Below are 19,920 nucleotides of genomic sequence, written 5' to 3' on the forward strand. Positions count from 1 at the left end.
GGTGTCCGAGGCCGTCTGCTGGTGTTCAGCTGGTTCTCTGTGGGAATTACTGCGTCCTTCCATGCGTTCCCAATGCATCTGTGGAGAGGGATGCACTCCATGTCTCTCTACTTCGCCGCCATCTTTTCTCTCTCCTCCACAGGCTTTTTCTAGTTGTGGTGAATGGGGGATACTCTTTGTTGTGGTGCACGGGCTTCTCATTGCAGTTGCTTCTCTTGTTGGGGAGCACGGGCTCTAGGCATGCAGGCTTCAGTAGTTGTGGTACTCAGGCTCAGCAGTTGTGGCTCAGTAGCTGTGGCTCGAGAAGGCTCAGTAATTGTGGTGCATGGGCTTAGTTGCTCCACAGCATGTGAGATCTTCCCAGACCAGGGATTGAACCCGTGTCGCCTGCATTGGCAGGCAGGTTCTTAACCACTGCGCCACCAGGTAAGTCCCTTGTTTTTATTTTAAATCAGCTTTATTGAGGTGTAATTTACCAATAACAAAATGTACTCATTTTAAGTGTAGAGTTCGGTATATTTTAGCTTCCACACATGCTTGTACCCGTCACTTGACATGGCTGTTTGCAGGCATTTGTCACCACGTATGGCTCTAATCTGCTCTCTGTCACTGTGGGTGACTCCGCCTATTCTAGGGCTTCAGGGAAGAGGAAGAATACAACATGCAGCCTTCTGTCTGGTTTCTTTCACTCAGCATTGTGTTTTTGAGATCCATTCAAACTCTTCTTACAAATATCAGTAGTTCATTGCCTTCTGTTGCTGAGTAGTAATCCCTTGTGTGGATATATCACAATTTGTGCCTCTGTTTACTAGCTGATGTGCATTTGGGCTGTTTCCAGCTTACAGCTGTTATGAATAAAACTGCCGTGAACATTTAGGTACAGTTTTTTGTGTGGACATATGCTTTCATTTCTCTTGGGTGAATACTTAGAAGTGGAATGACTCAGTCATATGATCAACATATTTGCTAACTTCATAAGAAACTGCCCAATTGTTTTCCAAAGTGGTTGTGCCATTTTACACTCCCACTGGGAATGTCACCCCACATCTGCATTAACACTTGGTATTGTCAGTCTTTTAATTTTTGCCATTCTGGTGAATCTGTGATGGTATCTTATTGCAGCTTTGATTTCTATGACTGAGGATGGAGAACATCTTTTCATGTCTTAAATGATCATTCATTTTTCTTTGATTAAATGTCTGTTCAAATCTTTGGCCAATTTTTAAATTGTCCATAGAGGTTATATTTTAGGCTTTTTTATTGAGATGTAAGAATTCTGTGGATTCTCAATACAAGTCTTGGGACTTCCTAGGTGGTACAGTGGTTACGAATCTGCCTGCCAATGCAGGGGACACGAGTTCGATCCCTGCTCCAGGAAGATCCCACATGGCGCAGAGCAACTAAGCCTGTGTGCCACAACTACTGAGCCTGTGCTCTAGAGCCTGAGAGCCACAACTACTTAAGCCTGCAGGCCTAGAGCCCGTGCTCTACAACAAGAGAAGCCACGGCAACGAGAAGCCCACATACCACAATGTAGAGTAGGCCCCGCTCCTGCAACTAGAGAAAGCCTGTGTGCAGCAACAAACACCCAATGCAGACAACAAATAAATTAATTAAGTTTTCAATACAAGTCTTCTGTCACATATATGTATTGGGATATTTTCTCGCAGTTGGTGACTTTAAAATTCTTTAAACAGTATCTTTTAGAGAGTTGAGGATTTTAATTTTAATTAAGTCCAACTTGTGAATTGTTTAGGATTCATATTTTTAGGACATTTCTAAGGAATCTTTGCCTACCCTAAGATCACAAAGAGTTTCTTTTTAAATTTTAATTTATTTTCTTGAAGTAAAGTTGATTTATAATGTGTTAATTTCTGCTGTACACGTGGAAGCAACCTAAATGTCCATTGACAGATGAATGGATAAAGAATATGTAGCACATATGTAGAGTGGAATATTACTCAGCCATAAAAAGGAATGAAATTGAGTTATTTCTAGTGAGGTGGATGGACCTAGAGTCTGTCATACAGAGTGAAGTAAGTCAGAAAGAGAAAGCAAATACCATTGCTAATGCATATATATGGAATCTAAAAAAGAAAAATGGAACTGATGAATCTAGTGTCAGGGCAAGAATAAAGACACAGGCATAGAGAATGGACTTGAGGACACGGGAGGGAAGGGGAAGCTGGGATGAAGTAAGAGAGTAGCATTGATGTACATGCACTACCATATGTAAAATAGATGGCTACTGGGAAGCTGCTGCATAACACAGGGAGATGAACTTGATGCTCTGTGATGACCTGGGGGGTGGGATAAGGAGGGTGGGAGGGAGGCTCAAGAGGGAGGGGATATGGGGATATATGTGTAAATATAGCTTATTCACTTTGTTGTAGAGCGGAAACTGGCACAACATTGTAAAGCAATTATACTCCCATAAAGATCTGAAGAAAAAAAATTCTGCTGTACAGCAAAGTGACTCAGATGTATAGATGTAGATATATAGATATAGATATAGATATATATTTTTTTCATATTCTTTTCCATGATAGTTTATTACAGGATAGTGAGTATAGTTCCCTGTGCTATACAGTAAGACCTTGTTGTTTACCCATCCTATATATGATAGTTTGCGTCTGCTAATCCCAAACTCCCAATCCTTCCTACCCCACCCCTCCACTAAGAAGTTTATTTTATATTTTCTTCTACAAGGTCTATAACTTAAGCTTTTGTGTTTATGTCCATGATTCCATTTTAAGTTAATTTTTATGAATATTGTGAGATATAGGGGTGGAGGTTATTTCCCTCCCTCCCATCTCTGTAGATGTCCTTTTGTCCCAGCACAGTGTGTTAAAGACTGTGCTTTCCCCCATTGAGTTGTCTTAACATCTTAGTAAAAAAAAGAAAAAAAATCAGCCAGGCATCTGTGGGAAAAACTATCTGTGAACTGTCTAATGTCCTCTGTTTACCTATGTGTCTATCTTTACACTGACACCACAGTGTCTTGATTACCGTAGCTGTACAATAAGCAGGTCCCAGCCAGCTCCTCCCAGACATTCTGTACCAGGTTTCACAGTCTTGAGCCTTTGAGCAAGTGATGTCATTAAGTGAAGCTGGCCATGTGTGAGCAGTATTGCTTTTGTTGTATTAAAACTTAAATGACTAAAACTTCAGGCTGATTTATTTTCATTTACTAATGTTTTTAATTACGTGCCTTTCTCGCATATTTCTCCTGATTGGTATTATTTCTAACGGCATCTTTTACACACGTGCTTCGCATATTAAATATAGAGGCACAGTTCTCATCCCGTCCGTACACCTGTTGCCTCCCTGCGTGCTTGAATGCGAGGCCCATTTGGTCTGTTTTTCCAGTTGCCCACTTTGGAGAGAGGACTATCCCCCATGACAGCACTAACTGGTAAAGAATCACATGTAGACCCCGCTCTGGGGCTGTGGTGGGGGTGGTGCGGGGTCCGTGGGGAGCAGGGGAGGGCTGGCCTGGCACTGCTGAAAGGGACATAACCTCTTGATGCCACTGTTTCTGTAAAGGAACCCAGCCCCGTGTGCCTGATCTTCAAAGAGGGCAGACACCTTTGGGTGTTAAGACGTCTCTATTTAAAACACAGAAACTTTTGCAGCCCAAACCAAACTTTCCTACAGGGCCACATATGGCCAAATGCTCCAGCTGTGACCTCTGGTCTGCATGGTAAATAAGGGCAGAGAAAGTGAGTGAAAACTTGACCCCAGGCTAGAGAATAAGTCTGCATCATGCCTGACAGAGCCGGACAGAGATGGAATAGTCAACTTAGGAGCTTTGGAAAGGGATTTTTTAAATAATAGACTTTATTTTTAATACAGTTTTAGACTTACCGAAAAGATAGAAAATACTAGAAAGTTTCCATATACCCCACACCCAGTTTCCTCTGTTGTTAACACTATACAGTAATGTATATGTTATTATGTTAGTATGTAACGTGTTATAATTAATGAGCCAATATTAACTAGAGTCTGTTTATTCAGATGTCCTTAGTTTTTACCTATTCAGGTGTCGTTTTTCTGTTCCAACATCCTAGTCTGGGCACCACATTACATTTAGTCGTTATGTCTCTATAGGTTCCTCTTTGGCTGTGACAGTTTCTCCGATTTTTTTTTTGTTTTTTTGATGACCTTAACAGTTTGGAGCAGTCCTGGTCAGGACTACTGTAGTATGCTACAATAGTCCTGAGTTTTTCTGAGGTTTTTCTCATGATTAGAATGTGGTTATGGGTTTGGGGAAGAAAAGTGCCATTTTCATAATATCAGGTCAAGGGGACATACTGTCAGCATTATTTGATAGCTCGCATTGTTCCGGCTCTGGCCAGTGGGAGCTCTTTCAGTCGGCTGTGTTCTTTTCACAGACCCTCACAGTGTGGGTTTGTGTGGGGTCTTTGTTTATTTTATAAACCCCCTCTGACTTTCTGGCACTACAGGATGATTTAGGCTCATCCTGTTTATTTCCCATCTCTGTCCTGGCCATTTCTCCAAGGAGCCCTGGTTCCTTTTATCAGAAGGAACCACAGAGGTTAGAAGAGCCCGCAGAGGGAAAGTGCCATTTTCCACACAGCATCTCGAGGGTGCATGCTGTCAACACGACTCAAAACTGTGGGTTGTCACCTTGACGTTTCTCCACTGTGAAGTTTCTTCCATACTGTTTTCTTTAGAAGGAAATTACTCTGCAGCCCACACCCAAGGAGTGGGGAGTTAGCTCTGCCTCCTTGAGTGGGAAGAGGGTTGCCTACATAGGTTAATTTGGAATTCTTCTGCATGGGAAGTTTGTACGTTCCCCACTGGCTTATTTATTCAAACATTTGTTTATATACTTCGGTCATATTCGTGTTTGGTGTTTATTTTCTACTTTAGTTTGTAATCTAATTTTGTTGCTCAAATTGTTCCAGCTTTGGCCGTTGGGTAGACTCCCGTGGGCCTTTTTGTATGCCCCCATCAATGTGTGTTTTTGTGTTTTTGAGTGCTTCCTTACTTCCTGGCTCTGAAGATGCCCCGGGATCACCTTGTGTATTTTCTGCCCCAGTTGTGGAGTCAGCCACGTGTCTGAGTGGCTCTGGTTCCCTTTATGAGAGCATGGTGTTAGGGATCAAGATCTGGGGCCAGGTGGACCCGTTGCTGCTGGAGGGTCACTGCTTCTAGGCCCCCTCAACTCACAGAGCAAGGAAATATGTGTATGTACTGACCAACACGTGTATGCACACATATCTATGTATATAATCATCTCTGTATTAAGCTAAACATGAGTTTATACTCATGTCTTCAGCTCTCATCCGTCATCGTGCTAGCCTTCTCTTTCGTTTATCTGTAAGTTCTCACTCCAGCGGTGAGAAACCTGGCTCCCAGCAGCCACTGTCCAAGATGGATCTGTTTTTATTAAGGAATACAGTGGAACACTCCTGTCCAGGGCCTGGAGTGCTTGAGTTCCTTTCTTCCTGGAAAGTCTTTGGTCTTCCCCTCCACAGTGGTCAGTGCTTCTCACGCTGTAGGCTTAGCTCAAGTCGATGTCCTTGAGGATGCCTTGGCAGGTCCCAGAACACGTCAGATTCTGCTTCCCTTACAGCCTTTATCAGCGTCAAATGTAAGTAGCTCAATTTCTTTTTCTATTTTTTTGGCCGTACCGTGTGGCATGCAGTATCTTAGTTCCCCAACCAGGGATCGAACCAGCTCCCCCTGCAGTGGAAGCGTGGTGTCTTAACCACTGGACCACCAGGGAAGTCCCAAAGTAGCTCGTTTTGCAGCTGGTGGTATTACTGCTTTTTTCTTTCCTGGAGCTTTGGCTTCATAGGCAAGGACCTTGTCTGCCTTGCTCAGGGCTACCACTGGACGCACAATAGGTATGCGATCAGTATTTAGTGAAAAGACACAAGAGATAAGGAAGAAATATAAGGCATGGTCCTTTAGATCTTCTACCCAATGACACAGGACAAGGGTTGAGAATATAACACCAGGGACATTTCTGCTTCTAGAATTCTTAGCACCTTTAAGTAATTAGCTTCTGCCCCTCAGAAGTTCATGCTCTGGAAATGGTTATGTGTGGAAATCAAAATTGGCCAAAAAAAAAAAAAAGAAGATCCAGGGCAGTGTACACTTACGTGAAGAACACTGTGTGGAGTGAATAGCACCGAACCAAGTAACAGTCAGTTGAAGGAAATGGATGGTGAATCGGATGCAAGAGAGAAAGCAGACATGATGTCGATTTTCACACTTGTTCCAAAGAAAATGTATGTGTGTGTTGGGTCATGTAAACGTAGCTTCTGTGTTGGAAAACACCAGATTTTTGTGCACCATGATATTGGAAAGGGCCCTGGGCTCCAGGCACTCACTGTGTGCTCCTTCATCATATTTTCACAGCACTTCCCTTTCTGTCTTTAGTTCACTGGATCCTGCCACATTTAGGGTGGCTTTTTTATTTTGGTTTGGGGTGGTTTTTTGCCACTGAAATGATTAGCTTAAAAAGCAGGATACAGGGTGTAAACTTCTTTATTGTAATGCTGCGCCTTGAAGTTGCCTGTAGCATTTTACATTTCATAAGATCAAGGATTTTTTTCATTTCCCTTTGGAAAAAATAAAACAAGATTTCACCTACTGGTGGGTCTTAAAGGAAGCTAAAGGCGCTTGTTTAACTTTTTCTGTTTTTCACTAAGGCCATTCTGATGATCACATACGTGTGATCTTCTGAAGTGTTCCAGTCCTGGAGCTGGCCGCTAGCCATCTCCCAGAGAGGGGCCAAAGCCATGTAGCTTAAAGCTGCAGGAAAAAAGTTGGCTAAAGAAACAGGAGCTGGTTGTTGGTAAGCCTCACCCGACCTGGGAGTACACAGCAGTTCCCTGCCTCCCTGTGTTCCGGAGAAGATGCAGACAAACCAGCACCACCTGCCCTGGGGGAGTTTAAAAGGCATTTAGCCGGAGGAGAGTGAAGATGTACCAAATACATCCTGTGGTCCTTTTAGCCATGGGGTCTGCCTGTGATTTGGGCTGGTTGTTTGAGTGTCCTGACCACTTAATTGGGGGTCATGGCGGGAGGAGTATGACTCTTGAGTTGAATAAATAGGAAGAGAATGCCTTTGAGGGCCAGACCTGGTCATAATATTGTCAGTCTTTCCAATATGTGAATTGCATCCTCTCTATTTTAACATCCAGCACTTTCCTCCCCAGTTTTAGACTGGAGCTTACACTGGGCACCAGAAATTGTGCCCATGGGTAACTGCTATTTTGTGCTAAGAAAGTAACAAAGCTTTTAAATATCGAGAATATTTTAGTTATAGGAAAGTGCTTTTACTTTTAATAGTAATGGTCATTGTTACATTTCCTCCTCTCAGCAGAGAAGGTGGCTGCGAAGGAATCCTTAAAGAGCATAGATGGAGTGAAAAGGATGCAGAACAAAGGATGGATCCCAGGGGTGACCAGCAGACGTTCTGTAAATAGCTGTGCTATTTTCCTTTGAAATGCCTGGCATATTCTATGTAGTGCAGTGGTCATGTGCTGCGGGGCTGGGTGTCTAATTCTGTGATGAAGGAATCCACCTGAATCTCAGAGCCGTGCGTACATGGCAGGGGCATCTGGATCTTTCTGAAGTTTTAGAACAGTCATCCCTAGGTATCCACAGGGGTTTGGCTCCAGGACCTGCTGCGGGTACCAAAATCCGAGGATGCCCAAGTTCCATCCTGGGCCCTCCACGTCTGTGGTTTCAGCATCCCCGGATTCCATCGAGGATCGTGTAAAGGATGTGAAACCCATGGATACGATGGGCCGCCTGTATTTAAATGGCAGACTGTTAAACATTTAGCATACTTGGAAACATAATCCTGCCACATCACCTGTGTTCAAGTAGTTACTGTTTAGCACCCGACCCTCTGAAAAAATAAAACATGAACAAATGTTTGCTCTGAGCTGCTCTCAGAAATTTGGAGCGTGCTAACCAAAACCTACATGTTCTAGCATGAAACAGGCACAGAAGTGTGAAGCGTTGCTTCTTTGATTCATCTTATTACCCGGAACTCTAGGCCGTTCTGTAGGCTATGGGCAAAATCCTGCATGTCTTTCACGGCCCCACCTAAGTGAAAAGCCAGGCACCGAACCCGTCTGGCTGTGTTTGCTTGTCCCTGTAGGAGACTCCCACCGTTCCGTCTGTTCTCTTCTTTAAGGGAATTTCTCTTTTCCTGTTTCCCCTTCCCTTTCATTCTTTTCCTGTCCATCCCCCTCTTTGCTGGTGAGATGTCCCTTCACAACACAGCTCATCCTGATTACACCTGGCCCACGTTTCAGGTACCATGTGGTGCCTACACGCTTATCAAGAATGTTTTGGCACCTGCTGTATGAAGGCACAAGCTATGCATTCTCAAGAGGACACCCAAGTCTGAGATGATGTCTGCTTACCAGCTTTTCAGATTTGAAAGTTTAGTGCTCTGGGAAAAAGCAGTTTAGGAGCTGAGAAATCATAGGCATTTTAAGGAAATATCAAAAAAAGGACACAGCACTATTTTCAGTACCTTGTTAGATACAAGGCCATTCTGTCACTGTAAGAAAAACATGTACTAGGTTTAACTTGCTTTCTCAGTATGTTTGGCATATTTGAGATTTCAAACAAAAAAATGGAAAATTTTCGTTTTCTGCAGTGTGTAAGGGAACAGGGGCAGAGTGAGTTGAGGAGAGGGCTGTATTCTTGTGAAACTTTTAGTAAATTTTCTGGCTTTTTTCCCACCTACGGAGAAGACCTAGGACACAAAAGCATTCAGTGTTAATACTGGTCCGTAATTAAAACTCCAAAACATTGCTGGGAGAAGTGGACGATCTATATGAGTAGGGAGATTATGTTCATGGATTCGAAGATGCTGTATTGTTACATTGTCAGTTCTCACTGAACTGATGCAATCCTGGTCAAAATTTACAGACTGACTCTGAAACTCATGTGGAAACAGTCAAAGCAACTCCAATGAAGAGGAAAGAGATGGAGGACTCATACCACCTGGTTACAGCAGTCATAAAGCCACAGTAAATCAAGACAGTGTGGTATTAACATCAGATCACCAATTAAACCAGTGGGTCAGGGAGGGTATATATGTATACATATGGCTGATTTAATTCATTGTACAGCAGAAACTAACACAACATTGTAAAGCAACTATATCCAATTAAAAAAAAATGCGCCACGGAAGAGGAGAGAATATTTATGTCACATATCTGCGAAGGAATTTGTGTGCAGAATATATAAATATCTCTCAAAGCACAATAGTAAAGAAATAAACAGTCAATTTTAAAGGTAGGCAAAAGATTTCAACAAATACTTTGCCAAAGAAGCAATGCCACATAGCTTATAGAACGTGAAAAAATACTCAACATAATCAGTCATTAGATATATGCAAATTAAAACCACAGTGAGATACTATTAATACCTATTCGAATGGCAAAAATGAAACACCAAGTGTTGGTGAGGATGTGGAGTCATTGGAACTCTCTCATACACTGCTGGCAGGATTGTAAAATGGCACAACCACTTTGGAAAATAATTGGGCAGTTTCTTAAAAATTTAAATGTACATCTACCACGTGATCTAGGCCTTCCACTCTTAGGTATTTCTCCAAAAAATAATGAAGTCCATGTAGACTCATACACCGATGCTAACAGCTTCATCTGTAATATTCAAAGGCTTGAAACAACCCAGATGTCCATCAACAGGTAAATGGTTTAAAAACAAACAAACTGTGGCCCATCCATACATCCATACAAGAGAACAGTACTCAGCAGTGTGAAGGAATGAGCTTTTGATACACACTGTAGCCTGGCTGAACCTCCATATGGTTATGCAGAGTGAAAGAAGCCCTAAACAAACAAACAAACAAACAAACAAAAAACAGTATATACTGTATGATTCCATTCATATGAAGTTCTATGAAGATCAGCGGTTACCTAGGGATAGGGGATGTGGAGAAGGTGAAAGGGATGGCTTTAAAAAAGAGCACAAGGTTTGTTGTACAGCAGAAACTGGCACAACAGTGTAAAGCCATTATACTCCAATAAAGAGCTTAAAAAAAAAAGCACAAGGAAACTTGGGGGCGATTGATATGTTTATTATCTTCATTTTGGCCATGGGTTCATGGCCATTTACATAGATCAACGTGTATCAAATTTTACACTTGAAAATGTGCACTTTACCCTTTCAGGGGTCCCTAAGACCGCCCACGTGCTCAGTGATTTACTGGGACCCTCCAGCAGCCAGCATGTCGTGTACTTGCGGCTAAGATGCTTCAACACGAGGCAGTAAGGATCTGTAGGCAGGTCAGTGAAGGAAAGACATGAGGAAGGGTCTGGAGGAACCCGTGTGCCACTTCCTCTGTCCTCTCCCCTCCATGAGGGACCACAGAGCACACGTTCCCTCCAGCAGCAAAGCTGTAACCACGAGGGTGACAGTGGTTATGCCCGCTGAAACCTATTTCAGGTTCAGGGTTTTCACCGGGGGCTGGGCACATAGGCACGTCTGCCCAATAATGTTTCAGATGCCCGAAAGGAACGTGTATTCAGTGGTCCAGGCGGGTAAAGCAACCTTGTCAGCATAGGAACTGCTTCCAAAGCCAGGGTCCCAGATGCCAGCCAGGGACCAGCCTCTAAGCAGGGCTTTCTGAAGATCATCGTTTCAGGACTGTTAACTCTTTTCTGCAGTCAGTTATACTTCAGTAGCACTTAAAAAAAACTTATAAGTTAGTATGAGGTAGCACAGGCAATGGTGATTAATTTATTGAAAAAGTGATAGATTATAAAAATAGTAGATTCAGGTTTGTGGAAGACCAATAGAGCTGGATCTTCATTACCTGCATTAATCCACGCTCTAAAATGTGCTCTTCGGAGTGAGGTGGTATATTAATAAATATGTAAAATTGGGGTGCTTGCTAAATAGGCGCTTCCGGTTACTTTCATTCTTTAATACAGTAGTATGACTTTTAATTTGAATTGTATTTGAAAATCTTTCTCAAGTATATAACTTTTCTTCCTCTCGTTAAATAATCCCTTGATTGATAATCTTTATTTTAATCATTGGTTAACGTACCATGATCCAGTTCTATAGCAAATAAAAGGTCAAGCATTGGGTTGAAATTATAATGACCCCCACAGCAGGTCCACCTGGTGCAGCGGTGTGGGTCATGCCTGCCCAAGGGCGCACCCAGCGGGGAGGGTGGGGACCGCTGAAATCCAGCCCGTGTTTTGATGGCCGAGAGGGGGGCCCCAGCACGGGTGTGTCTGCAAAAGAAAGGGGCAGCTCTTTCTAGTTTGCACAGAGGTGCCACATGGGCTGACCTGGCCCCAGCACGTGTCCCAGAAGGAGGTGGTAGTGATGGTGGTGATTTTCCCCCAGAGTGCTGCCTGCTAGCGGCCAGTTTTGTTATCAACATGTCTTTTTGTTTGCTTGGTTTTGGCTCTTTTGGTCTTTTAATTTTTATTAGAGTATAGTTGATTTACAGTGTGGTATACCAACATGTCTTTCCCCTTAAAGAAATCCAGAAGATAACTTCCAGTTGAGGACTGTCTTTAACCAGAGCCCCACCAGGTACAAGAGCATGAACCTGGAGAGGACCAGAGATTCCAGCCACCTGCATGGGGCCTTTCCTCTCTAATTTGGCCCGATTGCCTTTGAAAGGCAGGCACATTTAGAGTACATTTTTCTTTCTGTCAGTCCAGAGGGTGCCTGGTGTCTGTTCTGTATCTGGATCCCATTATGAATGTCCCCAGACAAGATCTCTCTGTGTCTGTAACAATAAAATATCAGAGACAGGCAAGCCCTGTGGCTCCTCTTGAGTGGGATGGCTGCCGTTGCTGAGTAATGAGGTTTCCTAGGGGTCCGTCAGCCTCCTCACTTCCAGAGGGACCAGGATTGTGGAAGATTCAGCTTTGAGACAAATAGACAGTATTTGATGGTCACATTTCAGCTTCCGATGAGCGATGGTCAGACATGGACCCACTTTATTTCTCAGCCCGAGCCCCTGGCTGAGGCCGTGACAGCACAGGGCAGGGGCACCAGACAGCCCACAGGGCAGAGAATCGGGGGGCAGTCTGCCAGCAGGAGGGCTCTGTTCAGAAACCTGCACCTTTCAGAAATCTCCACTCCCCCCATTTCCTCTGGGGCTTGCATTCCTTTCCTCCCTTCAGGTTCTTTTTCCTAAGGAACCTTCAACCACATCTCTTTCCCGTTTCGTAGATGCGAACGACACGCAAGGTCTCAGTCTGGCCAGTGGGCCTGGTCGGCGGGCGGCGCTATGAGCGTCCGTTGGTGGAAAACGGCAAGGTCGTCGGCTGGTACACCGGCTGGAGGGCAGACAGGCCTTTTGCCATCGACATGGCAGGTGAGCGCGTGGATGGTGGGGTTTGCCCCTGCCAGGGTGTCCCCGCCGGCTCTCCTGTGTGTAACTGCACTGGAGGCAGGGCACTTCAAAAGACTGCTTTGATTAAACCCTAGGTTGTGTTATATTCAGCAGATGAGCTGTTTAAGCCTTCAGAGCAGGCTTTTGGGGGTCATTCAAGGAGAAATTGATTTGGGGAGTGATTAGAAAATGCTCATTCCATTCCATTTTGTCACCTGTCCATACAGCCATCCCTTCATTCAGGTGCTGAGCTGGGCGTCACGGAGCTAAGTGGTGGGAACCAGACCTGACCCCAGCCTCACAGGGCTCTATGGCCTGTACCTTTTGGTGCCTTGTCCTACAAGTCCAACTAGCTATAATATATCACATGTGTATTGATAAATGTAACAGTGACATGGTATAAGCAGGCCAATCATTTAAATGCTTTTTGATACCCTTAGTGCTTATTGATACATTTAATAGCTAAAATATAAAACTGGATGACTGGTTATTCAAACATGGATTGACGTTGAGTATAATTATCTTTTAAAGTTTTTATTCTCTGACCAACCAACTAATTTGAATAAAACCTACTGTAGACCACAAATTCTAAAACGCTACTTTATCACAAAGTGACTCATTTTCTGGGGGTTATATAAAATGATGCCTGTGATAACTGTGCAACAACACAGTTTGAAACATGAGGCTTGGAGACAAAAAAAAAAAAAAATCACTAAAATCACTGAGGTCTGTAACCTAGAAGATAAAGGCAGAGAAGCTTTGAAATTGATCTCATCCATCTCAGCTGTGAAGCAGAGCTGTGTCTGTCTGTCAGCCTGTGCTTGGTCAATCTTTTGTGTGTTATTTCCCAGCTGTAGTCAGAATCACCATGCTCAGAATTCTGATGGGATGGAGGCTGTGTTCTGACTGGCTTCATCACTTTTATTCTGACAATACTATACATTTGAGGGAGCGAGGTTTTGAAGAGCACTAGGCGTAAGAGCTGCTGGAGAAAGCTTTGTGGGTGGCCGGTCTGCTGCCCTGCATCACAGGAGAAGACAAACTAAGATATTTTAACTCAACATTTAACAGCATTTCCTGAGTGCCAGCTTTGTGGGATTGTGTGTCATGGTCTCCGATCCAAGGAGTCTAGGTCTCTAACCCTTCCCTGACCACTCCCCAGGTCCCCTCCCTGAGTCCTGACCGCTCCATCCCTCTTTCAACCCAAACTTTACTCCTCGGTCCTCAGTTCTTTCAGCCCCAGAGATGAGCTAGCATCTCAACCAAAGTGTCTTCCCGAAAGGCAAACAGACAGGCAGGTCAGCTGTATTTGGAAGGTGCCAAGGATTCTCAAAAGAGGAGTCTCCTCAATACAGTCTAAAAATATAAGGCTGACCATACATGTCTTTTGAGAATCAAGTTTTTGTTACTCAGAAGTGTAACTCTGAGCAGAAATCTTGAGGAACATTAGGAAAAATCTGGTGTTTTTCTAGGACTTAGTTTCCTTGTGTAGAACGAGGCAGTGGTGTGAATGACCACTGAGGTCTTTGCTAATGAATTCTTCCTTTCCCTGGCTTCCCACCTTGGGAAGCTCAAAGAAGAGTCCAGGTCCCTGGATTCTGAGTGAGGATGTGACCGCTAATGCAGCTAGCTGGCAGATGTTTGGTCCTTATGGTCCCCAGGAGTTCAAGTCTCCCACACGGGATCTCTGCCATCACCCTGCAAGGTAACTTCAAGGTGAGGGCAACGTGGATATGTCTTCCTGGATTTTGCTATAAGAATTTTATGTAGATGATCAAGTATCCAGCAAACCCATCGAGTATTTTGCATTATTCCCCCCAGAATTTGGATCCAAATAGATATATCTAAAGTTCAAGAAAGGCATGTGGGTTTTCTGATTTAGACCTAACTGGTGACAAGATATTTGGTACTCTTTCAATGCCAGCATCTCTGGGAAACTTTTCTCCATGACATGACTGATGTTTGGATTTTTCTAAGCATTTTAATATAATTTCAGAGCATACTATAAGATCTATCATAAAATATGAATGATTAGCTTGTTTTGTATTAATTATTCTTATTTTAAAATGGGAATAAAATTTCTGTCTCTAGGAAAACAACTTTTGAAACACTAAATTATTTTCTTCACACAAGAATTTGCTTTGCAAATTAGTTTTCAGTAAAATTATTGATATTTTTGAAAGCTTTTAAGTGAGAGGGATTTGGTTGATGAGATAAAGATCTGACTTTGAGGCAGTTTGTTCTCATTCTGAAACTTGAAATTTCACACCTTTCTTTAGATTCCATATGATTCATTTATTCTTAGTGGGAAGAGAGAAAAGGCCTTTTGGGTGTTCATGTACAAGTGGTACTTCTCACCTTATTTGCAAGGGACACACACAGACACACTCACAATCTCTAGAAAGAAGGAAGCTGGAAGCCCGCTTCCCTGCTGTATGCAGGAAAGCCTGAGAAGCACTGCTTTAAAAGTGGTTCTGGTGGTTGAGTGAAGGGACTGCATTGGAGCCTGGACCTCACTTGGGTTGCCACAAACTGATTAAAAGATGTGAAACTGACAGGCTTGTGGGGACCTGGCTCTGCCCTCCAGCAGACTAGCACCAGCCTGGGGGCCCTCATGTGGCGCCAACCGTGTGAGAATTCTACCCCACCCTCCAGCAGGGCCGCATCCCCACAAAGGAATGGCCTCACAGCCAGCCAGGCTGAGGTCCAGCCCCCCTACCATCACACCCACAGTAGCCAGCCCAGCCACAGCAGAAGGATGCATGCAGCCCACAGAGGGGGCACCCCTAGAGCACGTAGCTCTGGAGACCAGAGGGGATGGGGCCGCTGGGCCTCATAGGACATCTCCTGCATGAGTCCACTTCTCCAAGATTGGGAAGTGTAACTGACCAACCTAACACATAGAAATAAACAGACTTGGGCAAAATGAGGACACAAAGGAATATGTTCCAAATGAAGGAACAAGATAACCTCAGTAAAAGAACCAAACAAAGTGGAGACAAGCAATTTACTTGATAAAAACATGCTCACCAGACTCAGGAGAAGCATGAGTGAACACGGTGAGAATTTCAACAAAGAGAAAATATAAAGAAGAACCAAACAGAACTTAAGAATACAATAACTGAAATAAAAAAATATACATAAGGAATCAACAGTAAATTATATGATATAGAGGAACAGTGATTTGGAAGACAGAGGAGTGGAAATCAACCAAGCTGAACAGAAAAAAGAAAAAAGAATCTTAAAAATGAGGATAGTTTAAGAGACCTCTGGGACAACATCAGGTGTACTAACATTCACATTATAGGGTTCCCAGGGGAGAAGAGAGAGAGAAAGGGGTAGATAACTTATTTGGAGAAAAAATAGCTGAAAACTTTCCTAACCTGGGGGAGAAAATAGACATCCAGGTCCAGGGAGCACAGAGAGTCCTAAAAGAGATGAACCCAATGAGGTCCACACAAAGACATTATAATTAAAGTGGCAATTATTAAAGAGAGAATCTTAAAAGCAGCAAAAGAAAAGCAACTAGTTATATACAAAGGAACTTCCATAAGACAGTCAGTTATCTTTTTTAACAGAAACTTTGCTGGAAGGGAGTGGCATGATATATTCAAAGTAATAAAAGGAAAACACCTACAACCAAGAATACTCTACCTGACAAGGTTAGCTTTCAAATTTGAAGAGATAGAGTGTTTCTTTTTTTTAGAACTTTTATTGAGATACAGTTAACAGACAATAAAGAGCATATATTTAGAGTGTACAATTTGGTATCCCAATCTCCCAATTCATCACCCCCCAACCCTCCCCACTTTCCCCACTTGGTGTCCATGTGTTTGTTCTCTACATCTGTGTCTCTATTTCTGCCTTGCATTTCCCCTTTCATAGTTGTTAGCATTTGCCTTATGTATTGAGGTGCTCCTATATTGGGTGCATATATATTTATAATTGTTATCTCCTCTTCTTGGATGGATCCCTTGATCTTTATGTAATGTCCTTTCTTGTCTCTTGCAACATTTTTTATTTTAAAGTCTATTTTATCTGATATGACTCTTGCTACTCCAGCTTTCTTTTGATTTCCGTTTGCATGGAATATCTTTTTCCATCCCCTCCCTTTCAGTCTGTATGTGTGCCTAGGTCTGAAGTGGGTCTCTTGGAGACAGCATATATATGGGTCTTATTTTTGTATCCATTCAGCCAGTCTGTGTCTTTTGGTTGGTGCATTTAGTCCATTTACATTCAAGCTAATTATCGATATGTATGTTCCTATTACCATTTTCTTAATTGGTTTGTTTTTGGTTTTGTAGGTCCTTTTCTTCTTATGTTTCCCACTTAGAGAAGTTCCTTTAGCATTTGTTGTAGGGCCGGTTTGATGGTGCTGAATTCTCTTAGCTGTTGCTTGTCTGTAAAGCTTTTGATTTCTCCATCAAATCTGGATGAGATCCTTGCTGGGTAGAGTATTCTTGGTTGTAGGTTCTTCCCTTTCATCACTTTAAATACATCATGCCACTCCCTTCTGGATTGCAGAGTTTCTGCTGAGAAATCAGCTGTTGCCCTTATGGGAGTTCCCTTGTATGTTATTTGTCATGTTTCCCTTGTTGCTTTTAATAACATTTCTCTGTCTTTAATTTTTGTCTATTTGACTACTATATGTCTTGGCATGTTTCTCCTTGGGTTTATCCTGCCTGGGACTTTCTGCGCTTCCTGGACTTGGGTGGCTATTTCCTTTCCCATGTTAGGGAAGTGTTCAACTATAATCTCTTCCAATATTTTCTCGGGTCCTTTCTCTCTCTCTTCTCCTTCTGGGACCCCTATAATGCGAATGTTGGTGCATTTAACATTGTCCCAGAGGTCTCTTAGGCTGTCTTCAGTTCTTTTCATTCTTTTTTTCTTTATTCTTTTCTGCATCAGTGATTTCACCATTCTGTCTTCCAGGTCACTTTTTTGCCCTTCTGCCTCAGTTAATTTGCTATTGGTTCCTTCTAGTGTATTTTTCATTTCAGTTATTATGTTGCATATCTCTGTTTGTTTGCTCTTTAATTCTTCTAGGTCTTTGGTAAACTTTTTGATCTTTGCGTCCAGTCTTTTTTCAAAGTCCTGGATCATCTTCACCATCATTATTCTGAATTCTTTTTCTGGAATGGTGCCTATCTCCTCTTCATTTAGTTGGTTTTCTGGGGTTTTATCATGTCACTTCATCTGGTACAAAGTCCTCTGCTTTTTCATTTTCTCTATCTTTCTGTGGCTGTAGTTTTTAGTTCCTCAAGATGAAATACTGCTGATGCTGCTTGATACTGCTGTCTGCCCTCTTGTGGAGGAAGCTATCTAGGAGGCTCATGGATACTTCCTGATGGGAGGGACTGATGGTGGGTAGGGCTGCCTGGGCAGAGGTCAGTAAAACTTTAATCTGCTTGTCTGCTAATGGGTGGGGCTGTGTTCACACCTTGTTGGTTGTTTGGCCTGAGGCTACTTAGCCCTGGAGCTTACAGGCTCTTTGGTGGGGCTAATGGTGGACTCTGGGGGGGTTCACACTAATGAGCACTTCCCAGAACCCCTGCTGCCGGTGCCCCTGTCTCCTTGGTGAGCCACAGCTGCCCCCCCCACCTCTGCAGGCAACCCCCCAACACCAGCAGGTAGGTCTGGTTCAGTCTCCTATGGGGTCACTGCTCCTTCCCCCAGGTCCTGGTGAGCACACTTTTTTGTGTGCCCTCCACGAGTGGAGTCTCTGTTTCCCCCAGTCCTGCGGAGGTCCTGCAATCAAATCCCACTGGCTTTCAAAGTCTGATTCTTTGGGGATTCCTCCTCCCATTGCTAGACCCCCAGGTTGGGAATCCTGATATGGGGCTCAGAACCCTCACTTTAGTGGGTGGACTTCTTCAGTATAACTGTTCTCCAGTTTGTGAGTCACCCACCCAGCATTTATGGGATTTGATTTTAACGCGATTGCGCCCCTCCTACCATCTCATTGTGGCTTCTCCTTTGTCTCTGGATGTGGGGTGTCTTTTTTGGTGAGTTCCAGTGTCTTTCTGACAATGATTGTTCAGCAGTTAGTTGTAATTACGGTGCTCTTGCAAGAGGGAGTGAGCTCATGTCCTCCTACTCTGCCAGAGATAGAGTTTTAAAGGTAAGCAAAAGCTAAAGGAGTTCAGCACCACTAACCAGCTTTAAGAGGTATGGTAAAGGGATAGAAAAGACAAGACCATAACTAGAAATATGAAAATAACAGAAGGAAAAACCTCATTGGTAAAAGCAAACATACAGTAAAGGTAGTAGCTCAACCACTTACAAAGCTAGTAGGAAGGTTAAAAGACAAAAGTATAAAATCATCTGTATCCACAATAAATAGTTAAGAAATACACAAACAAAAAGATGTAAGATAATTACACTGAATGTAAATGTTTTAAATGCTCCAATCAAAGGACATAGAGGAGCTGAATGGATAAGAAACAAGACCCATGTAAATGTTACCTATAGGAAATTCACCTCATATCTAAAGATACGTGAAGACTGAATGTGAGGGGATGGAAAAGGTATGCCATGTAAATGGAAATGAAAAGCGGGGATAGCAATACTTACATCAGATGAAAGACTTTAAAACAAAAGAGTAACAAGAGACAAAGAAGAGTATTATGTAATCATAAAGGGGTCAATCCAAGAAGACATAACAATTGTAAATACATATGCACCCATTATAGGAGTACCCTAAATTCATAAAGCAAATTTAACACATAAATGGAGAAAATGATAGTAATACAATATTAGTAGGGACTTTAATGCCCTACTTAAAACAGTGGACAGATCATCTAGACAGAATCAGTAAGTTAAAAACTCCCAACAAAGAAAAGTCCATGACCAAACAGCTGCACAGGTGAATTCTACCAAAAATTTAAAGAGGAGTTAATACCTATTCTCAAACTATTCCAAAATTATGAAGAAGAAGGAATGATTCCAAACTTGTTCTATGAGGCCAGCATCATTTTAATACCAGACACAGACACCACAAAAAAAAAAATGAAAAAGAAATTTACAGGCCAAGATTACTGATGGACATAGAAGCAGGAGTCCTCAACAACATATCAGCAAACTGAATTCAACAATATATTAAAATAATTGTACACCATGATCAAATGGGATTTATCCCAGTGATGCAAGGATGGATCAATAACCACAAATCAATCAATGTGACGCACCACATTAACAAGCTGAAGAATAAAAATCATATCATCTCAGTAGATGCAGAAAAAGCTTTTGACAAAATTCAACATTCGCTTATAATAAAAACTCTCAACAAAGTTGGTATAGAAGGAGCATACCTCAATATAATAAAGGCCATATAGGACAAAACAACACAGCCATCATACTCAACAGTGAAAAGCTTAGAGCATTTGCTCTAAGATCAAGAGTAAGACAAAGATGGCCACATTCATCAACATAGTATTGGAGGTACTAACCACAGCAGTTAGACAGGAAAAAGAAATAAAAGGAATCCAAATTGGAAAGGGAAAAATAAAACTGTCACTGTTTGCAGATGA

The 19,920-nt window shown here is 42.6% G+C and overlaps 1 protein-coding gene across 2 annotated transcripts in view; it reads left to right on the forward strand.

Moving 5' to 3' along the window:
• The window catches only part of B3GAT2 (beta-1,3-glucuronyltransferase 2), a 97,113-nt gene that overhangs the window by 32,008 nt on the left and 45,185 nt on the right, over positions 1 to 19,920 (forward strand). For both annotated transcript variants that reach the window (XM_057738328.1, XM_057738327.1), the window contains exon 2: positions 12,229 to 12,373. In XM_057738328.1, the coding sequence (XP_057594311.1) occupies positions 12,229 to 12,373 (145 nt within the window). The remainder of the gene's footprint in view (positions 1 to 12,228; positions 12,374 to 19,920) is intronic.

The sequence above is a fragment of the Hippopotamus amphibius genome, chromosome 6, assembly GCF_030028045.1.
Source record: "Hippopotamus amphibius kiboko isolate mHipAmp2 chromosome 6, mHipAmp2.hap2, whole genome shotgun sequence".
Lineage (NCBI taxonomy): Eukaryota > Metazoa > Chordata > Mammalia > Artiodactyla > Hippopotamidae > Hippopotamus > Hippopotamus amphibius.